The sequence below is a fragment of the Indicator indicator genome, chromosome 25 (genome assembly GCF_027791375.1).
Source record: "Indicator indicator isolate 239-I01 chromosome 25, UM_Iind_1.1, whole genome shotgun sequence".
NCBI lineage: Eukaryota > Metazoa > Chordata > Aves > Piciformes > Indicatoridae > Indicator > Indicator indicator.
Window position 1 is genome coordinate 3,547,955 of NC_072034.1, and position 23,601 is coordinate 3,571,555.

The following is a 23,601-nucleotide window of genomic DNA, read 5'->3' on the forward strand; positions in this document are numbered from 1 at the left end:
CTGTGGCTGAGCTCATGGAAAATCGCAGTTTAGCTCCCAGTGCTCAGTGCCAAGATTTGTAGCTTTCAAACTGAACTGATAACATCTCTGTAAACTTTGGGAGTCGTTTCTTTAAAGCCTGCTTGCTCCTTCCAGCCTGGATTTTGAAGCTTTCCTAGAGAATCAAGCAGGATGATGGTATCTACCCCTTTAAAAAATGTATGACCAGTGTTGCCTTCAACCAGCCCGGAGAGAGGAAAGGAGGCTGCTGCTCCCCCGAGGGTGTGTTGGGCTCCTTCTCCCCACAGCACACAGGCAGGCTCTGCACGTAACTTACAATAATCACTGGGTTTATTTTTAAAAAAATTACAATAGAAAAGTACCTTTTAAACAGAATTTCCAAAAGCCAAGAAGTAGACAATGTGGAAGCTTCTCTCCTCTCCACAAAGACAAAGTACAGGAAATAGTTTGGCTAAAAGGGTTAGTCCTGTCGCTTGGAAACGCAGCTCGCTCCTTTCCTTTCGGAGCCACTCCAGAGGTTTGGCTTGGAATTGATTGCTTCTCACGTTGCCTTTATCAATCCCACTGTGAACACAAGACCCCCACCTGGACAGTTTCCCATTGCACCATCTCATCCCTTCACTCTCCCCCGCCCCTCCCCCCTTTTCCCTGCCCTGGCTTCAGCAGCTGAAAGCTCAGCCCACCCACAGAAGAAGAGGAGGAGGAAGGAAAAGGTGATGACGTTTAACAAGGCCATGAGCACCCTGTCCTCAGTGCAGCTGAGCTTGGTGTGCCCAGCAGCAGGGATGGGAGGAGGGGAGAGGCAGTGGAAAGGATAAGTTTTGCACCTCCTTTTGCAAGGAACTGAAATCTGTCTGAGGTCTTGGTTTGTTTTTCTTTCTCTTTCCAAATCCCTCCTAGAAGGAGGAGAGACTGAGTCCATCGAGTGCTCTCTTTGCTTGGTAAGCTGTCTCCACAAAGGTTACAGATCCTATCCCAAGGGTGTCAGCAGCCTCCCTTCTTATCTTTGCACATGGAAACATGCAAATGCTACGCAGGGAGCTGCCAGACTGGCATCACCTCAGCACCAAACCCCCAGCTCAGGCCAGTGCTTTGGCATAACGGTAGGCACACGCCTCAGCCCCTCGGCTTGCTCAGAACTCGTGTCCTACCTGGAGTAAGCTGGTGAACCAAGGGGTTGTTGGTTGGTTGTATCTCATACAGCAGTTTATGTTGCCTGTAACAACCTCAAGCAGTCACAGCAGGAAGAGAAGGAGGAGGAGGAGGCAAATTGTCACCTTGCTACATGTGGGGGCCATTTCTGCCCATCCCTGATCCGAGCCGTTGTACCACACCGAAGCTTTGCACAGCAAGCTATGAAACATAGCCCTAAAGGTTACAGAATAACCCCCACCATAAGAAAGTGTCTGATTGATTGTCCCTGCCTGGTTGTGGTTTGGTACAACTGGGAAGAAGAGAGTAATACTGGTTAAGTGTCCACAGACGTCTCGCCGGAGCACAAGCCCTGTGCCAGAGGCAGCACAGGTTCCTAACACACCCAAACTGTGCATCTCCACATCTCCACGTAGGTGAACATCAAAGCCTTCAACATGCAGCTGATGGGGCTGGGGAGGAGGGGAGAGGGGGTTTAGAGACTCTTAATTACACTCATTCCAAAGTCAAAGCACAGAACGTGTGGTCCAGACCCAGTGTAAGATTGTCCTGCTTAGGAGGTTTGGTACAAAAATACTTTTGCTCTCATTTTGCCTTTTTTTTTTGTTAGTTTTTTTGGTTTGTTGTTGGTTTGTTTTTCTTTTTGTAGTCTGCTTTCCTATGGTTCATTTTGAGAAAGTCTTTTTTCAGAGGCTGGGGTGCTGTCAAACCATGCTTTCAGAAGTAACACACTCTTTCTTACAAATATACAGTGTAAAAGAGGAAAATATTATTACTAGGTATGCTTTTCATTGTTTTTTTTGTTGTTTTTTTGTTGTTTTTTCTTTCTTCTAGGAGAGCAGATGTGTGATAGAGGCTGTGAGAAAGTCTTGGAGGAATCCAAACTTGTGTGAGGGTTTTTAGTTATCAAGCCTGGAACAACAGAGAGAGGTATTAAATCATAGAATCATCATAGAATTGTCAGGGTTGGAAGGGACCTCAAGGCTCAGCCAGCTCCAACCCTCCTGCCATGGGCAGGGACACCTCACACTAGAGCAGGTTACTCCCAGCCACATCCAGCCTGGCTGCAAAAATCTCCAGGGATGAGGCTTCCACCACCTCCCTGGGCAACCTCTGCCAGTGCCTCACCACCCTCATGGTAAAGAATTTCTTCCTAACATCCAATCTGAATCTCCCCACTTCTGTTTTGCTCCATTCCCCCCAGTCCCATCACTCCCTGACACCCTCAAAAGTCTCTCCCAGCTTTATTGTAGCCCCCTTCAGATACTGGAAGGCCACAAGAAGATCTCCTTGGAGCCTTCTCCTTTCCTGATTGAACAACCCCAACTCTCTCAGTCTGTCTTCATAGCAGAGGACCTCCAGCCTTCTGCTCATCCTTCTGTCCCTACTCTGGACACCTTCCAGGACCTCCAGATCCTTCTTGTAACAGGGGCTCCAAACTGAATGCAGTACTGTGCATCCAGGTGGAGTTTCACCAGAGTGGAGTAGAGGGGGAGAATCACCTCCCTCAACCTGCTGGCTATGCTTCTCTTGCTGCAGCCCAGGCTCTAGTTGGCTTTCTGAGCTGCAAATGCACTCTGGTGCCTCATGTTGAGCTTCTCATCCACCAGCACCCCCATAATAAACAAATAAACAAACCAACCAACCAACCAGCAGGTGCTGGTTTAAGGTGAAGCAGGAAAGGGGCTGTAATAGAATCATGGAATCATCGAATCCTAGAATGGTCTGGAGTTGGAAGGGACCTTCAAAGGTCATCTAGTCCAACCCCCTCCGCAGTAAACAGGGACATTCTCAACTAGATCAGGTTGCCCTGACTCCACCATGGCCATTAAACCATGTCCTGCAGTGTCATCTCTACAGACTTTTTGAACCCCTCCAGGCATGGTGATTCCACCACCTCCCTGGGCAGCCTGATCCATGCCTGACTCTCTCCCTTCATGGGAAAGCTCCAGTGCTGCACCCTAGGAAGGAAGAGTCTTGTTTCCAAGCCAGGACTGTGCTCCAAGGGTGGTTGTTTAACCAGGAGAGGACAAGGTGGGAAGTGCCTGCGGGCAGAGCTGGGGCTGTCAGCATCCCAGTGCCAGTCAGCCAGGACCCCACTGGTCCCAGTTTGCCCCTCCCAATGACCACAGCTGCTGGGGTTTTAACTGGAGGAAGCACCAGCTGGGAAGCTGAGAGTTAAGTTGGAGTTGAGCTCTGCACTTAAGAGGAATTCAGGCTGTGTTGATCCAAGGCAGGAAGCAGGGAGCTGAGATTACTGGGGGGTAATTCAAAGCCGAGAGGCATTCCTGGGCTGCGCCGAAAGCCTGCTGCAGATAAGGGCGAGAGCCACGGCAGCCAGGCCAGCCTGCCAGGCCTGCCCTCCCCCCAGAGCAGCAAACCCAGGGGGCTCCAGCCTTACCAGCACACTGTGGTTTTGCAGAGAGCACACCAACCCAGTAGCCGCCTTGGAAGACTCCGTTAATACCCACAAGACTGACTGTAGGCCACCATCACACACCTGAGACCTGTGAGAGGACACAGAGGAGGCTTAGGGACGCTGCAGGGACAACCAGCAGCCAGGGGCTGGGGTCGGAATGCTGTGGGGAGAGGTTGGTTTGTGGGGGCCCAGGTCAGTGCTTCTATAGAGGGCTATAGATGCGCTCCACATGGCACATCACGGAATGGTAGGGGTTGGAAGGGACCTCTGGAGGTCACTGAGTCCAACCCCCCTGCCAAAGCAGGGTCACCTTGGGCAGGTCACACAGGAACACATCCAGACAGGTCTTGAAAGTCTCTAGAGAAGGAGACTCCACAACCTCTCTCATAGAATCACAGACTCATGGAATGGTTTGAGTTGAAAGAGACCTTTCAAAGGTCATCTTGTCCAACCCCCCTGCAGTCAGCAGGCACATCTGCAACTAGAGCAGGCTGCCCAGAGCCCAATCCAATCTGACCTGGAATCTTCCCATGGATGGGGCATCTCCCACCTCTCTGGGTAAACGGTGCCAGTGTTTCACCACCCTCACTGTGAAACATTTCTTCCCTCAGTTCAAAAGCATCACCCCTGGTCCTGTTACAGTGAGGATGCAAGTGGCAGAGTCAGGATGGCAGCAAAACCCTTCCCTGGGTTTTTCACCCTTTCCAGATGGAGGAGCCTGGCAGGGGGACAGGAGCTCCCCAGCTCTCCATCCTCACCACCCACTGCAGCTTCTGGAGCTGCTGCAGGCAGGTGGACCTGTTCCATGGGATCTGCTCATTCCTTCTTCCCAAATATGGATCTGCTTACACTTTAGCTGGAATATTGGCACATTCCATATTTTGGAAGGACTGCTGGTTCCCAAAGCCTCCCCACTCCCTATTTTTATCTGCTGGGCCTAAAATAGTCAGAGAATGCTTCATGGATCCAAGTCTGGGTCAACTGCAGCCACAGCCAGTTCCTCCTGCCCTCCCTGGCTGAGTGAGCCTGGTGGGCATGGCCCAGGCCTGTGGGTGCTGGGCAGAGTGTGGATGCTGCACCCTTTCCCACCTCCTTGGACCTGCTGAGGCTTCTGCATGGATAGCTGTGGACATGGTGCAGGTCTCAAGTGATGCTCAGCATCAACTGAGCTTCTTTTTCCCCTCTGCCATTTCATAAATTCATAGAATGGTTTGGGTTGGAAGGGACCTTCTAGATCATCCAGCTCCAACCTCCCTGCCATGGGCAGGGACACCTCCCACCAGCCCAGCTTGCTCAAGGCCTCATCCAGCCTGGCCTTGAACACTTCCAGGGAGGAGGCATCCACAGCCTCCCTGGGCAACCTGTTCCAGTGTCTCACCACCCTGGCTGTAAATTTGAATCCCCTTTGTTATTTTCCCACAAAAGGCTGAGTTATTTACAGAGCATATCTTGCAAGGCTCTTTCCCTCCAAAGAGGTCCCATGGGCCAACAAGCCACAGACCTGGCTTTCACTCCTGACCTCAGATGTTTGGAAAATGTTTGGGGTGGATGGTAGCAGAGATGTCTCCATCCTGGGGGCAAAGAATCACAGAATGCATTGGGTTGGAAGGAACCCCCAGAGGTCATCTCGTCCAACCTCACTGCAGTCAGCAGAGACATCTCCAGCTAGATCAGTTTGCTCACAACCCATCAAGTTTGACCTTGAATGTCTCCAGGGATAGAGCCTCAACCACCTCCCTGGACAACCCGTTCCAGTGTCTCACCACCCTCATTGTGCAGAACTTCCTCCTGATGTCCAACCTAAATCTCCCCCGCTCTAGTTAGAGGGCACTCAGGCCTATGGTGCCTGCCAGAAAGTGGCCTCACCAGGTCTGGCTGCCCACCCCGATGTGCTGGAGACCCCCAAGAGTCCCATCAGGTGGAGGTGAAGGTAGTGGTGGAGGTGATGCCCATGGCAGGAGGCGGCACTCACCCGGCATTCAGCAGAACTGACGGGACTTCCAGCCCTGAGAACCAGCCTCGGAGGGGGGCAGCCAGCGCATCTGCGAAGACAGAGGGGCACAGGCTGAGAGGGCTGCTGGCCACCCACCCTGGCAGCACCTCTGGGCTCCCCTTGCCAGGCCTTGCCCAGGCACGGCAGGGTTGAAACACAAACAGTACAGCTCCAGTTTGGACAGGAAGGACTGGGGCTGAGCACACAACCCAACCAAACTGGAACAGCAGCACCATGGTCCCAGCAAGGTGCCAAGGCAGATGAGAGGGCCATTAGACACCAAAAATGCCCATGGGCACTCCATGTCCGTCCCACCATCCCAAGGGTCCCCATCCTGCTGCTCTCTGCAGGTCCCAGCCAGGGAGGCTCTGGGTTGGCTGCTGGCAGCCCTCTGCCATGCCACCCACCAAATCCACAATGCCAGCAGCTACCTGGAGTGACCAGGAAGGTGCCACCACCACCCTTGCCCCCATGCTGACTCCATAACCACAGCAGATAGTTTTTAGAATCATAAAACTGTCAAGGTTGGAACAGACCTTTGAGATGATGCATCAAGTCCAACCACTCACCCAGAGCTCACAGTCCCACCACTGCTGCTGAGCCACTGCCACCAAACCAGGTCCCTCAGCACCACATCCAGACCTCTTTTCAATCCCTTCAGGGATGGGGACTCCACCACCTCCCTGGGCAGCCTGTTCCAGTGCCTGAGAACCCTTTCTGTAGAAACATTTTTCCTAATGTCCAACCTGAACCTCCCCTGGCACAACTTGAGGCTGTTTCCTCTTGTCCTGTCACTTGTTGCATGTGAGAAGTGACTGACCCCCACCTGGCTCCTGCCTCCTTTCAGGGAGGGGTAGAGAGCAATGAGGTCTCCCCTCAGCCTCCTCTTCTCCAGACTAAACAATCCCAGGTCCCTCAGCTGCTCCTCACAAGGTTTGTGCTCCAGACCCTTCACCAGCTTGGTTGCCCTTCCCTGGACATGCTACAGCACCTCAATGTCCTTGCAGTGAGAGGCCCCAGACTGAACCCAGCACTCAAGATGTGTCCTCAGCAGTGCTGAACACAGGGGGACAGTCACATCCCCAGACCTGCTGGCTGCACTGTTCCTGATGGAAGCCAGGATGCTGGTGGCCCTCTTGGCCAGCTGGGCACACTCTGGCTCATGGTCAGCCAACCATCAGCCAACACCCCCAGGTCTTTCACTAGGCAGCTTTCCAGGCACTCTGCCCCAAGCCTGTAGTGCTGCTGGGGGTTCTTCTAACAGGTCTCAGCCTGGAGTTTCCTGAGGGTCCCTCAGAGCTTCCTTCAGCCTCTGCTTCCTCCGCCAGCTGCTTCCTGGGCAGGTGCTGCCTGTTGGTAGTGATGTGACAAGGCTGGAGCAGAGCTGCAATACCATTTACTACTGCTCTCCTAACAGACAGCTGGCAAGCCCCAAGCCCATGGAATTTCATCCCAAGGCTGTGGCTGTTTGTACAGAGAGCATCTTTCCATGCTTAAACCAGCCCCTGGCTTCTTCCAGCTCCCAGTGCCAGCAGCTCCAGATAACCCAGCTCCATCCCAGTGTGCTGGGGACAGATCCTAGAGGATGCAGCTTATCCAGCAGACCTGCTTCCATGAGCTCCTTTCCTCCTCTCACCACCGAGGGATGATGTCCAGCCTGGCTGCTGGGGAGGCAGCTGCCTGTTCCTCCCCGCCAAGGCTGGGTTCTCTTCCTGGCATCCCTGCAGGAAACACCCTGAGAGCTGGCACTGCAAAGGGATCCTCCACTACCTCCATCTCCACAGCATCACAGAACTGATTGGATTGGAAAAGCCCTCTAAGGTCATTGAGTCCAACCATCCACCCAACACCATCATGGCCATCAAACCATGGCCCCAAGTCCCATGGACACACATTTCTTGAACACCTCCAGGTATGGGGACTCCACCATCTCCCTGGGCAGCCTGTTCCAACCCCTGACCACTCTTGCAGCGAAGAAATTTTTCTTCACCTCCAACCTAAGCCTCCCCGGCACAATTTCAGGCCATTGCCTCTCCTTCTATCACCTGATACTGGGGAGAAGAGACCAACCCTCACCTCACTGCAACCTCCTGACATGGAGGTGCAGAGAGCAATGAGCTCTCCCCTCAGCCTTACCAACCCCATTTCCCTCAGCTGCTGCTCACCAGGCAATGTTCTCCAGACCCTTCCCCAGCCTGGTTGCCCCTCTCTGGAGCTGCTCCAGCAGCACTCCAGCAGCGCTCCCTGCTCTCCTCCCCGGGCAGGTGGTTAATCTTTAACGCCGGCGTGCCGCCGCCGGGAGCCATCGGTGCTGGCAGCCAGCGGGGCAGTGCCGGTGACAAGCAGAGAGCCTCATCAATAAACGATGGCTCCTGCCTTTGCGCCTCGCCTGCCCTCCCCCCGCCACAGCCGCTCTGCTTCACGCCCCGCAGCCAGCCGCATCCCGGGCTGGCTAGGGGCAGGTTGCCACCCCCCATGTTTATAAATACCTAAAGGCTGAGTGCCAAGAGGATGGAGCCAGGCTCTGCTCGGCCGTGCCCAGTGACAGGGCAAGGGGCAGTGGGTGGAAGTTGAGGCATAGGAAGTTCCATGGAAACAGGAGGAACAATTATTTCCCTGTGAGGGTGACAGAACACTGGAGCAGGCTGCCCAGGGGAGTTCTGGAGTCTCCCTCTCTGGGGATATTCAAGACCTGCCTGAATGAGTTCCTGTGTGACCTGCTCTAGGTGATCCTGCCCTGGCAGGGGGTTGGACTGGATGATCTCTCAAGGTCCCTTCCAGCCCCTAATGTCCTGTGATTCTGTAATTCTGTGATCTTGTACCACACCAGCAGCTGGATGGGTGAGTTGTTGGGTGCTGGGAGTGATGGGGATGGTCCAGTGACAATGAGCATCCCACATCTCTCCCTTCCTGGTGTGGGCAAGAGTGAAGGTATCACAGAATCACAGGATGGAAGGCGATGGAAGGCATTGGAAGGGACTTCCAGAGATCATCCAGTCCAACCACCCTGCCAAAGCAGGGTCACCCAGGGCAGGTCACACAGCAACACATCCAGACAGGTCTTGAAATTCTCCAGAGGAGAAGACTCTACAACCTCCCTGGGCAGCTGCTCCAGGTAGAATCACAGAACCAATCACTATGAGCAAAAAAGACCTTCCAGATCATCAAGTCCAACCGTTACCTAACTCTTCCAGGGCCACTACTACACCAGACCTTTGAGCACCATACCAAGATGGCTTTTAAACACCTCCAGGATGGTGATTCAGCCACTTCCCCAGGCAGCCTGTTCCAGTCTTTGATTTTGGTACAGAACTTTGCTCCTAATATCCAACCCAAACTTCCCCTGGTGTAACCTGAGGCCATTTTCTCTTGTCCTATCAGTTGTGACTTCTGAGAAGAGACTGATCCTCACTTCTCTCCAACCTCCTCTCAGCCACCTTTTCTGCAGGCTAAGCAACCCCAGTTCCCTCAGCTGCTCCTTACAAGACATATTCTCAAGGCCCTTCACCAGCTTGGCTGCCTCTCCTCATTCTTCATTCTCACCCAGTTGTGCCACACCACTGCTCCAGTGTAAGAGGTTAGCCTTGACAGTAGCTTGCAACCATGTTCCTGAAAGGCCAACCAGCTTCTGGTGCTAGCAGAGGTCCAGCTTTAACTGCAGGTATGTCAGCAACTCTTCAGATTAAAGGCTGTTGGAGACCCCAGAAAGGCAGAGGTGAGGGACTCTCGACCTTTGCTGACATCACCTGCACCTTCTCAGGCAGTGAAGATACTGCTCACAGAACCACAGAGTCACACAGGAAGGCAGAGGAAGGCAGAGAGAGGTGCTGGGCAGAGGCAGGCGGTGCTGCCCACTCAGCTGGCTTTGGGTGCCATCCCTACGTCTCGTGGAGGGGGGCAGTGAGTGCCTGTTAGCTGGGCAGAGGTTAGTGGTGTAGTGAGCACCCAGGAGAAGGGCAGGAGGTCCAGGGTGGGTGGTGGTGCTGGTGGATGGGTCTGAATTACCTGGGCGTGCAGCGAAGCGGGGTAGGTGAAAGCAGGAGGAGGTAGAGCAGGTGCTAACTCCGCTGGGTACAGAGGGTACGGCCCCCACACTTCAGGGCTACTGGGGTAAAGTGCAGGCACTGTGAGCTCATCTGCAAGGAAAGAAGAAGGAGAGTTACCAGCCTTGGACCCCATCACGCCATGCTCCTTCCTGCTACCCACAGGGCAGGAGAGGCTTCCCCTGGAGAAGTGCCACCGGCAGGAGCCGACCCGCAAAGCCAGCACCAGATGGCGAAACGTGGGGCTCAGCTGGCAGCAAGTGATGCCACGGGGCAAGGGGTGTCATCAGCCTGGGCTCACCATCTCCACCAGGTTTAATTTCCCTGCAGGCTCAGCATTGGTGGGCATGAAGGAGAGCGTGTGGCTTGTGCCCACGTGCAGCAGCAAGGTGAAGAGCCGGTGCCCACGCCAGAAGTGCTCCTCCAGCAGCAGAAACAGGCAGGACATGCTCAGAGCCTGACACGGCCCTGGTCTCCACTGACACCCCCAGCTACGATTCAGAAACTCCCCAGTGCCAAGAAGCAGCACCCCAGGCTCACCCTGCTCTGGCACACCGTGCCAAGCCAGCCGTCACCTGCCCTCAGGTCCTCTCCAGCACCAGCAGCCACCTCTGGGGACCTGCAGCCACCATCCGGCACAAGCCACCACACTCGCAGCAAGAACCTGGCATTCCCCATCTCCACCCCTCAAAAGCATCCCTCCAGCATCCCATGCCTGGGACCTGGCACCGCTGCAGCCACTCACAATCTCTGTGTGGCACTGAACTGCCCACATCAGATGTTTTCCCAAGGCAAATGAGGATGGGAGCCAACCCCTGGCATCTGCCACCCCGAAACCTACTGGCACCGGGCAGTGGCAGACTGCAGGGGGAACCACGAAGGGGAGAGCAGGGGCTGGGACTTACAGGGCTCCCGGGCAATGAACTGAGGTACAGCAGTGGGCAGAGGCGTGCTGGGGTTCGGGGTGCCCACCAGCTTGCTCTTGGCCATCTTGGTGTTGGCCTTGGCGAACTCCAGCCGCAGCGTTTGGGGGATCTCGGGGTCGAAGCGGATGCCCTGTGGAGGGAAGGTGGCACAGGAGTGGGTGAGCACTGCCACGTGCCAGCGATGCAGCAAAAAAAAAAATAACTCCCAATTCGTTCAATTTTTTTTCTTCCCCAACTTCCAGCCCTTGCAATGAGCTAATTTGCCAGGCCCCGAGGCGGCTCGCATTCCTCCGGCATCTTTTAGCATCAGCACCATATTTGGCAGTCAGCATCCCGGGCAGCCCAGCTCTTATCCAGAGGGATTAGCAGAGCCAAAAGGAAAGAAAAAAAATGAAGAAAAAAGAAAAGAAAAAAACAAACCCAAAGGAAAGAAAAAAACAAAACAAACAACAAACCCAAACCAAAACCAGGGAAGGAATTGGAGAACCAGCTCCACGCACCCTCTGCCCGTGCCCACTTCCAGCAGGGTTGACACCACAGAGGTAGGAGGGAGCTGCTGAAGGCAAGTGACATTTGCTTTTTGTTTGGGAGTTTCAGCTGAGATTTTTCCTGCTGGATAAAAGGGAGAGGCTGGGAAAACCTCTCTCTGCCCCATAGTGTAGGGTTCAAGCTTTCCCAGATGGCTGTGGGAAAGGCAAGAAGGATGCAGCCCCAGCAGGAGGGAGGAGAAGGGGAGAAGCAGCTAATGGGGATCCACCAGCTGGAAGGATGGGGATGTGGTGGGGCCAAAGCAGCAGAGGAAAGGCAGGTCTCTAGGATGGAGAGATCTGGAGACTCTCTGGAGAGAGGGCAAAGGAAAGCCAGCAGAATGAAGCAGCCTGGTGCACTCACGTTCAGCGCGTTCTTCGCCGCCTCCGCCTCAGAGCGGCTGTCGAAGCTGACGAAGCCCACGGGCTGTGGAGGAAGGAGAAGAGGCACCATCAGTTGGACTGGTGGGGAGCAGAGTGGGGAAGCCACACCTCAGGGAGGAGGGCAGTGTGGCATGGGCTGCTCGTTTTGGGGGGCTCCTACCTGCTTGGAGGTGAGTTTGATGAGAGATCCTTCGTAGCCCTGCAAGAAAAGGAACAAGAAAGAGTGTTTGGTGGAGATCCTCCCTGATGTGACATCCAAGGTCAGACTTGATGGGACTCGGTAAGCTGATCTAGCTGGAGGTGTCCGTGCTCACTGCAGGGGGGTTGGACAAGATGACCTCCGAGGGTTCCTTCCAATCTGATGCATTCTGTGATTCCGTGCTTCAGCTGCCCCTTGGTGAGAGGGAACCTCCCACATTCATCCCCTTACAGACTGGGGGCATGGGGTGGGCATGGCAGGACCATGCCACAGGTCAACACCACCACAGGGACTTGCTGTCACAGGATTTTTGGAGGGATGCTGGATGCTAAATGGGGTCAAGTCAAGGTGCAATGAACCCTCAGTGCAATCAAAGTGCCCAATGCCATTTTCCTGGGGTTTACTGGGGGAATAAAAGGCACAGAAACCTCTTTCTGTGAACAAAAGGACTGAATTAAGACTTCTTTTGGGAGAAACCAGCAGGCTCCCAGAGCCCACCAAAGCTGGTAGGGCCATGGAGATGGGGCAGGGTGAACCTCACGCTTCCAGCCCCCATCTTCCCTCCCCAGTCTGATACCTTAAAGGGCCTGAAGAGCAGGTAAAGTTCCCGGGGCTTGATGTCCAGAGGCAACCCACTGACAAAGAGTGTCCTCACCTAGAAGAGAAGAAAGGAGGTGTCTGGGGACCTTCCCTCATCCCATGCTTTCGGTGGTGGCAGCCCAGAGGGATGATGCCAGCCCAAGGGGAACCTCATGGGCAGCCTTAAGCCATGCTTTAGGGGTGCAGCATTTTTGGGAGGAGCCTATTCATCCTTTGGGTGACCACAGAGCTTGTGGCTGCCAGCATCCCAGAGCCTTCCTACTCCAGTCTGGCAACCAGGATTTCTCATCATCTCTCCTGCAATCCCCAACAGAATCCTGATTCTCCAGACAATGCCTATTGTCCCTGTTTAATTACAGCAGCTCATTAAGGATGGGGAGATGCAAACCCCAATTTTTCCTCCTGGAGCAATGGTCCTATTTTGGAGGGGACTGGTTTGGAGCAGTCTGTCCCCAGTTCCTATACCTCACCTTTTAAGGGGGTTTAACTCTGCCCTTCACCATGGTGCAGCACCCTCAAAGCTAGAGCAGCTCCCCAAAACTCTGCTTCCACCAACCCCGAGGAGGGATGTGGAACTCCCCAGGGATGAGCAAGACCCATGCCAGGATGGTCTTGATTTACAACCAGCTTGTAACTGGGGGAGCAGTGTGTGGTAGGAGACTACCAGCTGGATCTACTGCTAGCCCCACTCTCCTCATGTCCAAAAGCTCATCCTTGCACTTTGGTGACTACTAGCCAGGGGCTGATGATGGCCCCAACCAGCCCCATCAGGACCCCCTCCCACACACCCCTCATCCACAGCCCCAGTATTTAGCCTCAGACTTTGCTGCCAGATGCTGACCTGGTCTCAGCTGTGGGTGGGTCTGACCCTGGCTGCTGCCACCCACCAGCTCTTGCTGGGGCACCCTGGAATGGTATTGGTGAGGTCCCTGCCTCACTGTCCTCCTCAGCTCCAGGCTTGCTCACGAACCATCCCTGCTCCTTCTGCTCCTGTAGTATCTTACTGGGAGGTAGCCTGGAGGATTTGATGGCTGCAGTTTATTTTTTCAGGCAGCCAAGAGCCTTGTGGGAGCTGGTCTGAAGGGGCTAGAGCAAGGTCACCCACTCCAGGTGCCAAGCTGCCAGATTTGGGCTGGAGGAGGGGAAAACTTTGATTATTTGTTGAGTTTCATTTCATTATTTATTTTTTGGACAAGCACTCTGCCTACCCCATTCCCTGGGACAGAGACATACCAAGCAGCCAGAAACAGCCAGCCCAGGTCTATTCTTCTGCTGACATTTCTTCTTTCTCTTGTAGATAAGCTATCTACCCCATCTCCAAGCCTTGGGAGCAGCAAACATTCCTGCTTTGTGTAACAAAACCTCTGGCTGACCCGCCGCCATTAAATAACAAAGGGGCCGTTTGCATGCAGCCCTTGTGTCAACACTCCTGGTGATACCCATCACTGCCGGTACCCCCATCGCTGCTGGTACCCAGCTGGCTGCATGGGGGCTGCCCAAAACCCAGCCAGCCGTGAAAGTACAGCCATCCCATGCTTCACTTGGAAAGCAAGTCCTGCTCCAGCCAGGAAAGGATGCTCCAGACCCTGCCCACAGGGATGCTGAGAGCTCCAGGCTGGACGGGATCAGCACGGGCATGTCATAGAAGCATAGAATGGTTGGGGTTGAAAGGGACCTCTGGAGATCACCGAGTTCAACCCCCACCCTGCCAAAGCAGGGTCACACAGGAACACATCCCGATGGGTCTTGAAAGACTCCACAGAAGGGACTCCACAACCTCTCTGGGCACTCCAGGACTCCAGCACCCTCAGCAAAGAGGATTTTGCTCATGTTGAGGTGAAGCTTCCTGGGTTCCAGTTCGTTTCCTTTGCCCTTGTCCTACCGCAGGACACCACTGAAAAGAGCCTGGCCACTTCTTCAAACCACCCTTCCTGAGCTAGGGCAGCTCAGGAGCCTGTCCCCTCTCCTGGGACCATGCCCCATCAAGGTGCCTTGGGGGTCCTCCACCAGCTTTCTACCTATCTCCTGAGACTGGAGGTGATGGAGTGTCCTGAAGTGGGCAATGCTGCAGCGTCTCCGTTGTAGACACCGCCCCGAGGAGGGGATTTATCCAGAGGAACTCCCATTGTGTCCATGAAATTCAACATAAAGACTGCAAATTTATCCTTTCCTAGGGAAAAAAAAAAAGTTCTCCCCTTCAGCCAGGTCTCCCTGAGCACGATCTCCAGGGGAATATGCTCTGGACACATCCACCCTCTCAGCTGGGCTGGCATCCCAAGGAGGGTCTCTCCTGCCTCCATCTTCCATCCCTCCAGCCTCTGGTCCACCCAGCAGGCTCCTCTCCCCAGGGAGCTCCATGGAGCACCAGAGGCATCCGAGATGGCTCCAGGGGAGAACCTGCCGCCGATTTGCTGCCTCCCTGAAATCCAAACCGTTCCAAGCCCAGCTCACCGGATCGTTTAGCCCCTTAACTGTGCAGCAGCAGAGAGATGGGGCAGATAAAAGACCCTGTGAAACCCTCTGAGATTTCAGCCTCGCCAAGGAAGGGCTTCTCCGGGGTAATGATTTGTTTGCTTTCAAAGTTCAAACACGGGTCGGCCAAGTTTTAAACTGTAAAATTAGACAGGAGTGAGAAGGAGAAGGGCTCCAAAGGATCCCCCAGCTCCTCTCCAGCCCCAAAAGGATGTTTGGGATCCAGGGAACCAGGAAGGAGATAGGAGGTTATGGGCGCTCCCCATCTGCACCCCACAAAAAGGGTACTGGGGGGGCACTGGGGTCCCCAGCCAAAGGGATGTTTGAGTAGTCCTACATAAAGAGCATCCTTTCTCTGAGGGCAAGAAGCAGGTGAGAGGATTTGGGGTGTTAAAAGGAGGTGGGACTGGCAGGGAAAGGTTAATTCCCAGCAGGCTGGACGGATATCCTTCTGCCAAGGAAAGGTTTCAGGCGGAAATATTACTCCTGCCCTTAAATGGAAGAGCAGCTTCAGCCCGCAGGGAGCTACTCCAGGCTTTCCTGTGCAGAGATCCCAGGGGCTCAGCCTCCTCCTCTACCAGAAACGCTCCCAGGGAAAAATCCTGCCTGTGAGAGGGGAGAAAAAAAATCCTTATTGGAGAAACCACCAGCTGGCAGCAGGTACATGTGCTTCCATAGGGAAAAATGAGCCCTTCTTGGAGGTGAGGTGGACTCCCAAGTGTCCTGCGGGATGAGGTCAGACCGACAGCTCCTAAACAAGGAATAGTCCACGGTGCTCAAGTGTGGTGGCAAGATTCCTGCAGCCCAAATACCCCTGGTTTAGGGCAGCCCAAATGGTTTCTCTTCAGTTCAGGTATTTTTCAGTGCTTTCCTGGTGGAATATTTCTCCATCTCTCCTTCTTGTTAAAATTTGGAGTGAAACCAAAGCTTTCTTCCAGGTTAGATGTGCCGATGGCTGCTCCAGGAAGCTGCTGGCCGAGTGCAGGACCCCACCGGTGACCACCGCCTGGATTGTCTTTAGCAGGGATGACAGCTATGGCACTGCACCAGGCACACACCAAGTCCCCTTTCCATGGTACTCCTCTGCTCTTGCTACTGCCAAGGCCACCAGGTCCCACCTCCACCATCTTGCTCCTGGTTTGTCTCCTCATGGTTTTCATTGTCCCTGTAGAAAGTTTTCTCCTAGCCTCTGCAACCTTCCTTTCCCTAGGAAGTCATCTCCATCCCACTTCTGGCATGTCCCTCTCACCATCATCATCTGTTGTCCCCAAAGTACCACATCCCATCTGGGGACAGTTTAAGGGATGTAGGAGAGGGGCTGAGGGATGAGGATTTGGGCTGGGAACATGCAAGGAGAGGAAGAGATCAGGACCTAGAGGTGGCTGGGGTCACCAGACCACAGCTCAAGAATGGCCCCAGCATGCAGAGATCTGTGATGGAGCCCTCCTCCTCCTTTTTATGACAGGAAGACACAAGCCAGGTTTGTCTCCCAAAGGTAAGCAGGAAGGCATTTGCCAGCCCTGGACCCCATCAGATGGTGGCACCCTGAGGGACGCCGGGTGTCCCACTGGCACCGTCACACTTCCCTACCCCTGCACAACCCATCCCCACCCCCAGCAAAGGTTAACTGGCCTGGGGCCGGCTGGGGGGAGGCAGAAGGCATCCGGGTGATTCATTCACGAGGCATTTAATGACCTCCTCCAGCCCCAGCTCCCACCTTCGGCAGGGACCTGCTTTAATTCTCCACCAGCAGATGAGCCGCTTCACTGCCCAGCGCTGCCAGGGAGGCACCAGCAGCGAACTGGACCTTGGTGGGAGCGGGGAGGCAACGGCAGTGGGCTGAGACTCTGCTGAAAAGCAGGGAGAGCAGAGCTTCCCCCCTTCCCAGCAAAGCGGGGTGCATTCCATCCCCGCCGGGATTAGTCCTTGAGTAAATATTCTCCCGGCTGATGGAGCGTCCTCCCGGGCTGCGTTTAGATTCCCGGGCTGTGTCCGCACGCCAGCAATCCGCAAGCCTCCCTGACATAAACAAGGCTGGGGGCTGAGGGATGCTGTTTCTTGTGCCCCTGAGATGTAGGAAAACCAGGCTCAGCCTCCAGCCTCACCACCCACAGTCAGGGCCAAATGTCCGGCAGAGGACGGGAGGAGAAGGAGCAGCCCTTGAGGGACAGCGAGTCCGGAGCTGCCAAGGCTGGAACGAGGAAGCGGCGGAGGAAAAGCCAGCGAGAAAACAAGGGAGCAGATGGGGGATTGGGACAGAGCAGTGGGCGTGACAGGCACGTTGAGGGGTGATGAGCACATTGAGGGGTCACACACAGTCACGCTCCACCCGTGGTTTGCTTCCAAACCCTCCTCTAGACCCCACAGAAAGCAAACAGAAATATGGGGGGGTGCAATACAGGGATCATAGGGACAAAGCTTATCGACTCCCTAGGTACCTTTCTCCCCCCAAAACAATTCCTGGGGTCCCCTTCCCAGGCCCTTCTCTCCCAGGATGAGGGATCTGGCATGGGATGGGGACCAGGGCCATGAGCCGGGCTCTCTGGAGCTGCTCTGCTACCAAATAAGGCCTCGGTCGGGCTCCGTCGAGCTTTTACATGCCGTTCTCGCCCAGCCGAAGTGACGTGACCTCCTTTACAAATTGTTCTGCCCTCCCCAGGCTCCTCTGGAGGGAACCCCCCAGGCCCACAGCTCCCCTGCACCACGGAGGGGAAGCAAGACGGACGGGGGTGCCAGGAGCAGGACTCCTGCCAGCCTAGGAAGGAGCAGGGCTGAAGCTGGGGGCTTGTCCCATCCTGGCAGCACCCTGACTGATCTCCCCGGGGTGGGTGCTGCTTCTCCTCCTTTTTTGGGGGGCACAAGGCTGGAAGGTAAGTTTTAGGGAGGGGAGAGAGCAGTAGCTGGGCAACCTCTTCCTCCTGTGCTTAAGTAAATACTCGACAGCACCAGCTCTTCCAGGCAGGGCTGGGAAAATACCTGCTTGGCCCTGGAGGAGCCCAGCTTGGAAGCAGAAGCAGCCATCGCCCTCCTAACGTGTCCCCAGCAATACTGGGGGGCCCTGGCACCTCACAGATGTCCCCCTTCACGGTCTCCACGCATCCAGCATGCCCCCCAGGCAGAGCTGCACCGCAAGGGCAGGGGATCCCCGCGGGCAATGGCTGGGATCCTGCTGGGATCCAGCAGGATCAGGGTGAGGGTTGCCCTTTGCTGGCACTGCCATACCACTGGGAAGGGCATGCATGGCCATCTCCCACCGCCGTGCCCACCTGAGCCACACCACCCACAAAGACCCAACAGCATCATCTGCCCCACGCCAGTGGGAAAATCCCCTCTTATTAGAGAGCTTTGGGAAACTTTGGGAAGTTTCAGACCTCTGGAGTGAAAAACTCCAGGCAGGTGCCAGCAGGAGAACAGAGCTGCCGTGCATCCTGGCATCGGGCACAGCTGGTGAGGCCATGCCGGAGCAGGGCAGCGGGTGAAAGACAGGAAGAGATCCTATCTGCCGGCACTCACCCTCCCAAAGTCCAAATTCCCATCTCAAGGTCACGGGCAAAACCAGGAACTTGGTGATTGTAAAGGACAAAACCCACTCTGGTCCCCGGGGCGTGGGATTTGTCCCCCGTGGGGACAAGGCTGTTTTGTCCATCTTTGGGGGGAGACCCACTGCAAGAGAGTCACAAAGTCCGGTGGGTGCGGGGATAGACCCAGCGTCACTCCACAAAGCACCCCGGGAGCTGGGGGTGAAGCTGGTTTGGAGCCCTCCAACACCCTGGTGAGATGCGTGTCTCGAGTGGGGCTTCCCTGAGCCCCGAGTTCTCCCGAAGTGGGGTGCCGGGGGGGGGGGGGTGGGATGTCCAGGAGGGAAGGGGAATGCACTGCCCACCGACCACATCCCGCTCCCCACCTCTTTCGCAACAACCCCGGTACCGCGGAAACCAACGGGACCCCCCCGGCGCGGACTTACCCCCCTGCGTGGGGTGCGTGGGCAGCCCGCGTGGACCGCGGGTGGTGAGCGGGATACGGGGCCCTCTCCAAAAAAAACCACCACCCCCCATAGACCCCGTTCCCCCTCGCCGTCCCCCCTACCTCCTCCTCGGGCAGCCCGGGGTCGGCAAGGCCGCCCTCCCGGTCGGCGGGGAGGTTGCTCATGGTGCGTCCGGCTCCCAGTCCCGCCGGCGGCACCGCGAACGGGGCGGGCGGTGCTGAAGCGCTGGCGGCGAGCGGGAGTGGGGGGGACCAGGGCGGAGCGGAGCGGCGGGGCCGGGGGCGGGACGGGGTCGGGGGAGGGACGGGGCGGAGGGGAGTAGGGAGCGGGCAGGGCTGGGGACGTGGGACACGGAGGGGTGGGATGCGTGGTGCGGGGCTGGGGACATGGGACACAGGCTGAAGACACTGAGGAGAGGGCTAGGGACATGGGACTGAAGGCTGGGGAGATGGACACAGGACACGAGGCTGGGGACACAGGACGAGGTTGGGGAAATGGACACAGTCCGGGGAACACAGGGCACGAGGCTAGGGATTCAGGACACAGGGCTGGGGGCACAGGACAAGGCTGGGGAGATGCAACACAGTCCCGGGGCCATAGGACAGAAGGCTGGAGACACAGGACAGAGTCCTAACGACATGGCTGCAGCAGAGCTGTGGGGCAGAGGTTAGGACAGTGCTGGGGACACAGGGCACAAAAGCGGGATTGGAGGGGGACACCTGGGGCTGCCCGCGGTGAGAGGGAGGTGAAATTAGAGCAAGAGTCCTTACCACGGCATGCCAACCCTGCCCACCCCTCTGCCCTCAGCGGGATGGGGGCTGGTAGGGTTCATCAAGCTACCCAGCTCCACCTGGGCTCCCAGTTGACCACACCCCATGGCCATGGGGCTGTATTTAGGCTCCCACTCCGTGCTAAGCTGGGCTTTAGGTGAGCTTGTGCTGAATCTTCCACACTGGGGTGGATGCAAGCCCTGCCACATGTGGCTGTGGTCCCACAGGGTTGCACTCAGCTCAGAGCAGTGTGGCAGAGACCTTCGTGGGGGGAAAAGTGTTAGACCAATGGCTGTGGCCAGAGCAGATGCTGTCTGCACACAATACACCGGGACCGGAGGTGACACTGAGGACATCCTGCTGATGGCAGAGGGCTTAGACGCAACGGACATTTAAGGTCACAGCTCGCTTCTTCACGACTCAGCAGCTGAAATGGACAGACTCAACCCAGCCCACCGACGGTGTCCAGCCTCCCCACAGTGGTGGTTTGCAGAGCAGAACCTCTCCTGCTGGGATTGAGATGGGAAGGAGCTGTGCCAGATGGATTTGGGGGAATGGGAAGTGATTGGCTATGAGAACAGGTGGCCCTGGGAAGGAACCCAAATCTTGCTTTTGGGGTAAATACCCAGCAAGAGATTATCTTAATCTTTCACCAAATGGAGAGATGTGCCAGGGGAGGTTTAGGTTGAGTATTAGGAATGATTTCTTCACTTGAAAGAATGGTCAGGCATTGGAACAGGCTGTCCAGGGAGGTGGTGGATCCACCATCCCTGGAGGGGTTCAAGAAACATGTGGACATAGTTTGATGGCCATGGTGGTGTTCAGCTGGTGTTTGGACTCAGTGACCTTAGAGGTCTTTTCCAACCAAAACAATTCTATGATTCTGTGTTTTATCTCCCATTGTTTTCCCCCTCCATGGGTATCTTCACAAAAAGCTTTGGCTGATGCTGCTGGGGTGAGCTGGAGAGGCAGCAACTAGGACAATGCTCCCAGCCCTTATTTGGACTTTGGGGAAGAGCTGCAGTTTCTCAGCAGCCCTGGAACCCATGCTGGAATCACAAAGCCCAAACCTGGTGAGTTTTTATTTTTGGTATCCCTGCAACAAAACCTGGGGAGAAAATCCCATCAGCTCTGGTGAGTACTGCATCATTCTTGTGCTGTCCCACCTGGTCCCAAATCAAATCCCTGTGTCCTGCAACCCAGCTGGTGTGTGGGGCTCCATTTGCTGATACTCTCTCCTCTCTCTTTTCTACAGGAATTCCTGCTCCAACAGCAATTTCCTTCTGTGCCAAGACAAAACATCAGGTTGTGTTGTACAAGGGGAAGCTGTGAACATCCCTGGGGAATCCCGGGAAGCGGGGACGTGTCAGAAGCCTGCCAAAAGAACAGCTGAGGAGTGGAGGAGCTTCAGCTCTGCTCTGGATCCTTTTGGAGGCCAACAGCATTTGGCAGCCTTGGGAGACCCTGCAGCCTTTCCCACCCCATGATCCACATGGATTTGGGGGAGCCACCATACGGTTTCTGAGCCTGCCTCTCCCCCAGTGTGGGCCCATCTCCCTCTGCTGGCAAGCCAGGGAAGGAGCTGGAGTCCAGACTGTCCCCAAGGGATGTCCACAGTAAAAGGGTGGCCATGACAGTGCCTGTGTGACCAGGAAACCTGACCCAGAAAGGAAGGCCGCCCCACCTCGAGAGAAGTGCAGGCGACACTTTATTCCCCAAGCAAAGCAGGTACAGTGAGTTAGAGTGAGAGACCATGGATCCAAAGCTGCAATATAAATAAAGGACACAAAGAAGCAAAATGTGGTTGTGTTGTTTTTTTTTGTTGTTGTTCCAAGATGTGGGAACTGGCTGCTTCCTGGAGTTCACAGGAGCAGATGAAACCCACCAGAAGCAGAAAGGCACTCAGCTCTTGACAGGAGTGGACGTGGCCTTCATGGTCTTCTTTAGGTGATGGTAGTTGGGCAAAATCTTCATCAGGAAATCCAGCTGCAGCGTCTGGGGCTGGAAAGAGAGGAGGGGGGGGGGTGGGGTGTCAGGCAGCAGTCCCACAGCCAGCAGGAGGGTGGGCAGTGGAGGCCAGGGGGGCGGCAGGCACCTGTGGGCGCTCGGTCTGGACGCGGCGCAGGCAGTCGGTGCCATAGATGACGGTGTTCTCGGGGAGCACCTCGTAGGTGTTGACGTTGCAGCAGGCCCCAATGATGCAGCCACTGGTCAGGATGACATTCCTGCCAACAAACGCTGCCAGGGAGAGAGCAATCCCTGTGAGAGGCATCCTAGAATGGTTTGGCTTGGAAGGGATCTTAAAGATGATCCGGTTCTAACTCCCCTGCCATGGGCAGGGACACCTCCCACCAGCCCAGGTTGCTCAAGGCCTTGTTCAACCTGACCTTGATGACCAGCACAAGCTCCTCAGAGCCAGGAACCCACTCAGCCCAGCTCCCACCAAGGTCGTAACACTGAAAATCACAGCTTTGTGATAAGCTGTAGTTTAGCCTCAGCTACAGCAAAAGAACACCACTAAAATCTTCTGCTGTACCCAGTGTCTCCAAGTGCAAAACATCACAAAGGCCAAGAGGAAAAGCCACAACGCACCTTTAGATTCGATGACATTGTTATCTCCCACCTTCATTGCTTGGGAATCTATGGGTCCATGTTCAAGAAAACTGCAATGCTTTGGGTTTGTTTCAGAAGATAAACCCTGAGGTGATTTTTCAAATCAACACCCTGCACCTCAAACAGCCCTGGGCTATTTAAATCCAAACAGACTTCCCAAGGGATTCCTCTTGTACCCACCCGTAAGTGAGAAGTATCAGATCAGACATCTCACCACGCAGCAAGGATACAACACCCAACCTCAAACACATTGTTGGTGCCAATGACCATTGGTTTGGGCTCCACTTCCTCAGTTTCTGGTGTAATATTTTCTGGATACCTGCAAAAGGAGTGGATATAGTTCAAGTTTTGAGGTCACAAAGATGCCACTCTGTTCAGCAGCTCTGTTTCATGAAAGGCTGAAGATACACACATCCCACCCAAGCCAGCTGGGCTGTTTGAGACTGCTTGTCCTTGCACAGGGTCCCTCACTCTCAGCACTAGGATTCTTCTCCTCTGCAAGCCCCAACCCAAGACCACCACACTGGGATCCCAAACCAACCCTCTATCCATCAGGCTTAGCTCTGACAGACACCATTCCCAGCCAGGCTGTGCTGGGAGGATTACTGGTGTTGGGCTGACCATGCTGGGCCCTGTCCTGCTTTCCACTGACCCATTGATGATGAGGGCCTGCTCCTCGATCAGGTTGCCTTCCCCGATGACGATTGGTCCCGCCTCGGCGATGATCCTCGCCTTGGGGTGGATCACGGTCCTGGGTCCTGCCGAGGGAAAGCCTCGGTGTCACCCCCCCGACACCCACAGCAGCACTCCCGGGGCTGGAGGGGACGCTACGGGGACCTTACCGATGGTCACATCCCCGCGGATCTCGCTCTCCACGCATACCACAGCCCCCGGGGCGATCTTCACGCTGCGAGAAAGGACCGAGGAGATGTGAGAGGGGAACCGGCGAGGGAGGGCGCATCCGTTAACGGGGAGAGGGGAACTGGCTGAGGGGAGCGGTCGGGGATGCGGGGAGGGACAAGCAACGGGGAAGGGACCCCGCCGCGCCGCACTGTGTGTCGAGGGGGGACCCGGCGCGTCCCGGGGCGGGGAACACACACCGGGACTCACCTCTTCTGCACCTTCTCCGCCATGACAGCGGGCGGCAGGCGGACTGCGCCTGCGCTGGGCTGAGCGGCGAGGCAAGCTTGGGGCCGTGCACCTCGGCCCTGTGCTCCTCCCTGGACGCGGCGGAACCCCCGTGGGCGGCTCTTCACAAAGACTCAAAGGTTTGGCCGCAGCTTTCCCGCTGCTATCGGACGGTCGCTGGCGCCCCCCGCCGGGCCTACTGCCCCCGCCCCTCCGGTATGCAAGCACCGCCCGCGGGAGGGATAGCCTCGGTCCGATCTCTCCTCCTCCTCGCTGGAGTTCCGCAACTTTGGGCTGGAGCAGCCTCGACCGCCCGCACACCCAGGCCCAGACGAGCCAACTCCCTCTCGGCCGCAGCCCCCGCCCGGGAAGCCGGCCCAGCCCATCCCC

General features: G+C 55.8%; 2 protein-coding genes across 2 annotated transcripts; both read right to left on the reverse strand.

Annotated features, from left to right (window-relative positions):
- Window positions 1-659: 659 nt before the first annotated feature.
- RBPMS (RNA binding protein, mRNA processing factor) lies at window positions 660-18,864 on the reverse strand. Its single transcript, XM_054392279.1, has 9 exons — window positions 18,802-18,864; window positions 12,221-12,298; window positions 11,605-11,643; window positions 11,425-11,487; window positions 10,513-10,663; window positions 9,570-9,700; window positions 5,544-5,613; window positions 3,554-3,659; window positions 660-2,064 (listed from the first exon to the last, which is right to left on the reverse strand). Exons 1-7 carry the CDS (start codon window positions 18,862-18,864, stop codon window positions 5,551-5,553), a joined length of 588 nt encoding a protein of 195 aa, XP_054248254.1. The 3' UTR covers window positions 660-2,064; window positions 3,554-3,659; window positions 5,544-5,550.
- A 2,422-nt stretch (window positions 18,865-21,286) lies between these two features.
- Window positions 21,287-23,225, reverse strand: DCTN6 (dynactin subunit 6). The gene is made up of 7 exons (XM_054392345.1): window positions 23,194-23,225; window positions 22,926-22,990; window positions 22,736-22,841; window positions 22,314-22,402; window positions 22,063-22,110; window positions 21,566-21,708; window positions 21,287-21,471 (listed from the first exon to the last, which is right to left on the reverse strand). The coding sequence occupies exons 1-7, from the start codon at window positions 23,214-23,216 to the stop codon at window positions 21,373-21,375; spliced, it is 573 nt and encodes a 190-aa protein (XP_054248320.1). The 5' UTR covers window positions 23,217-23,225; the 3' UTR covers window positions 21,287-21,372.
- Window positions 23,226-23,601: the final 376 nt, after the last annotated feature.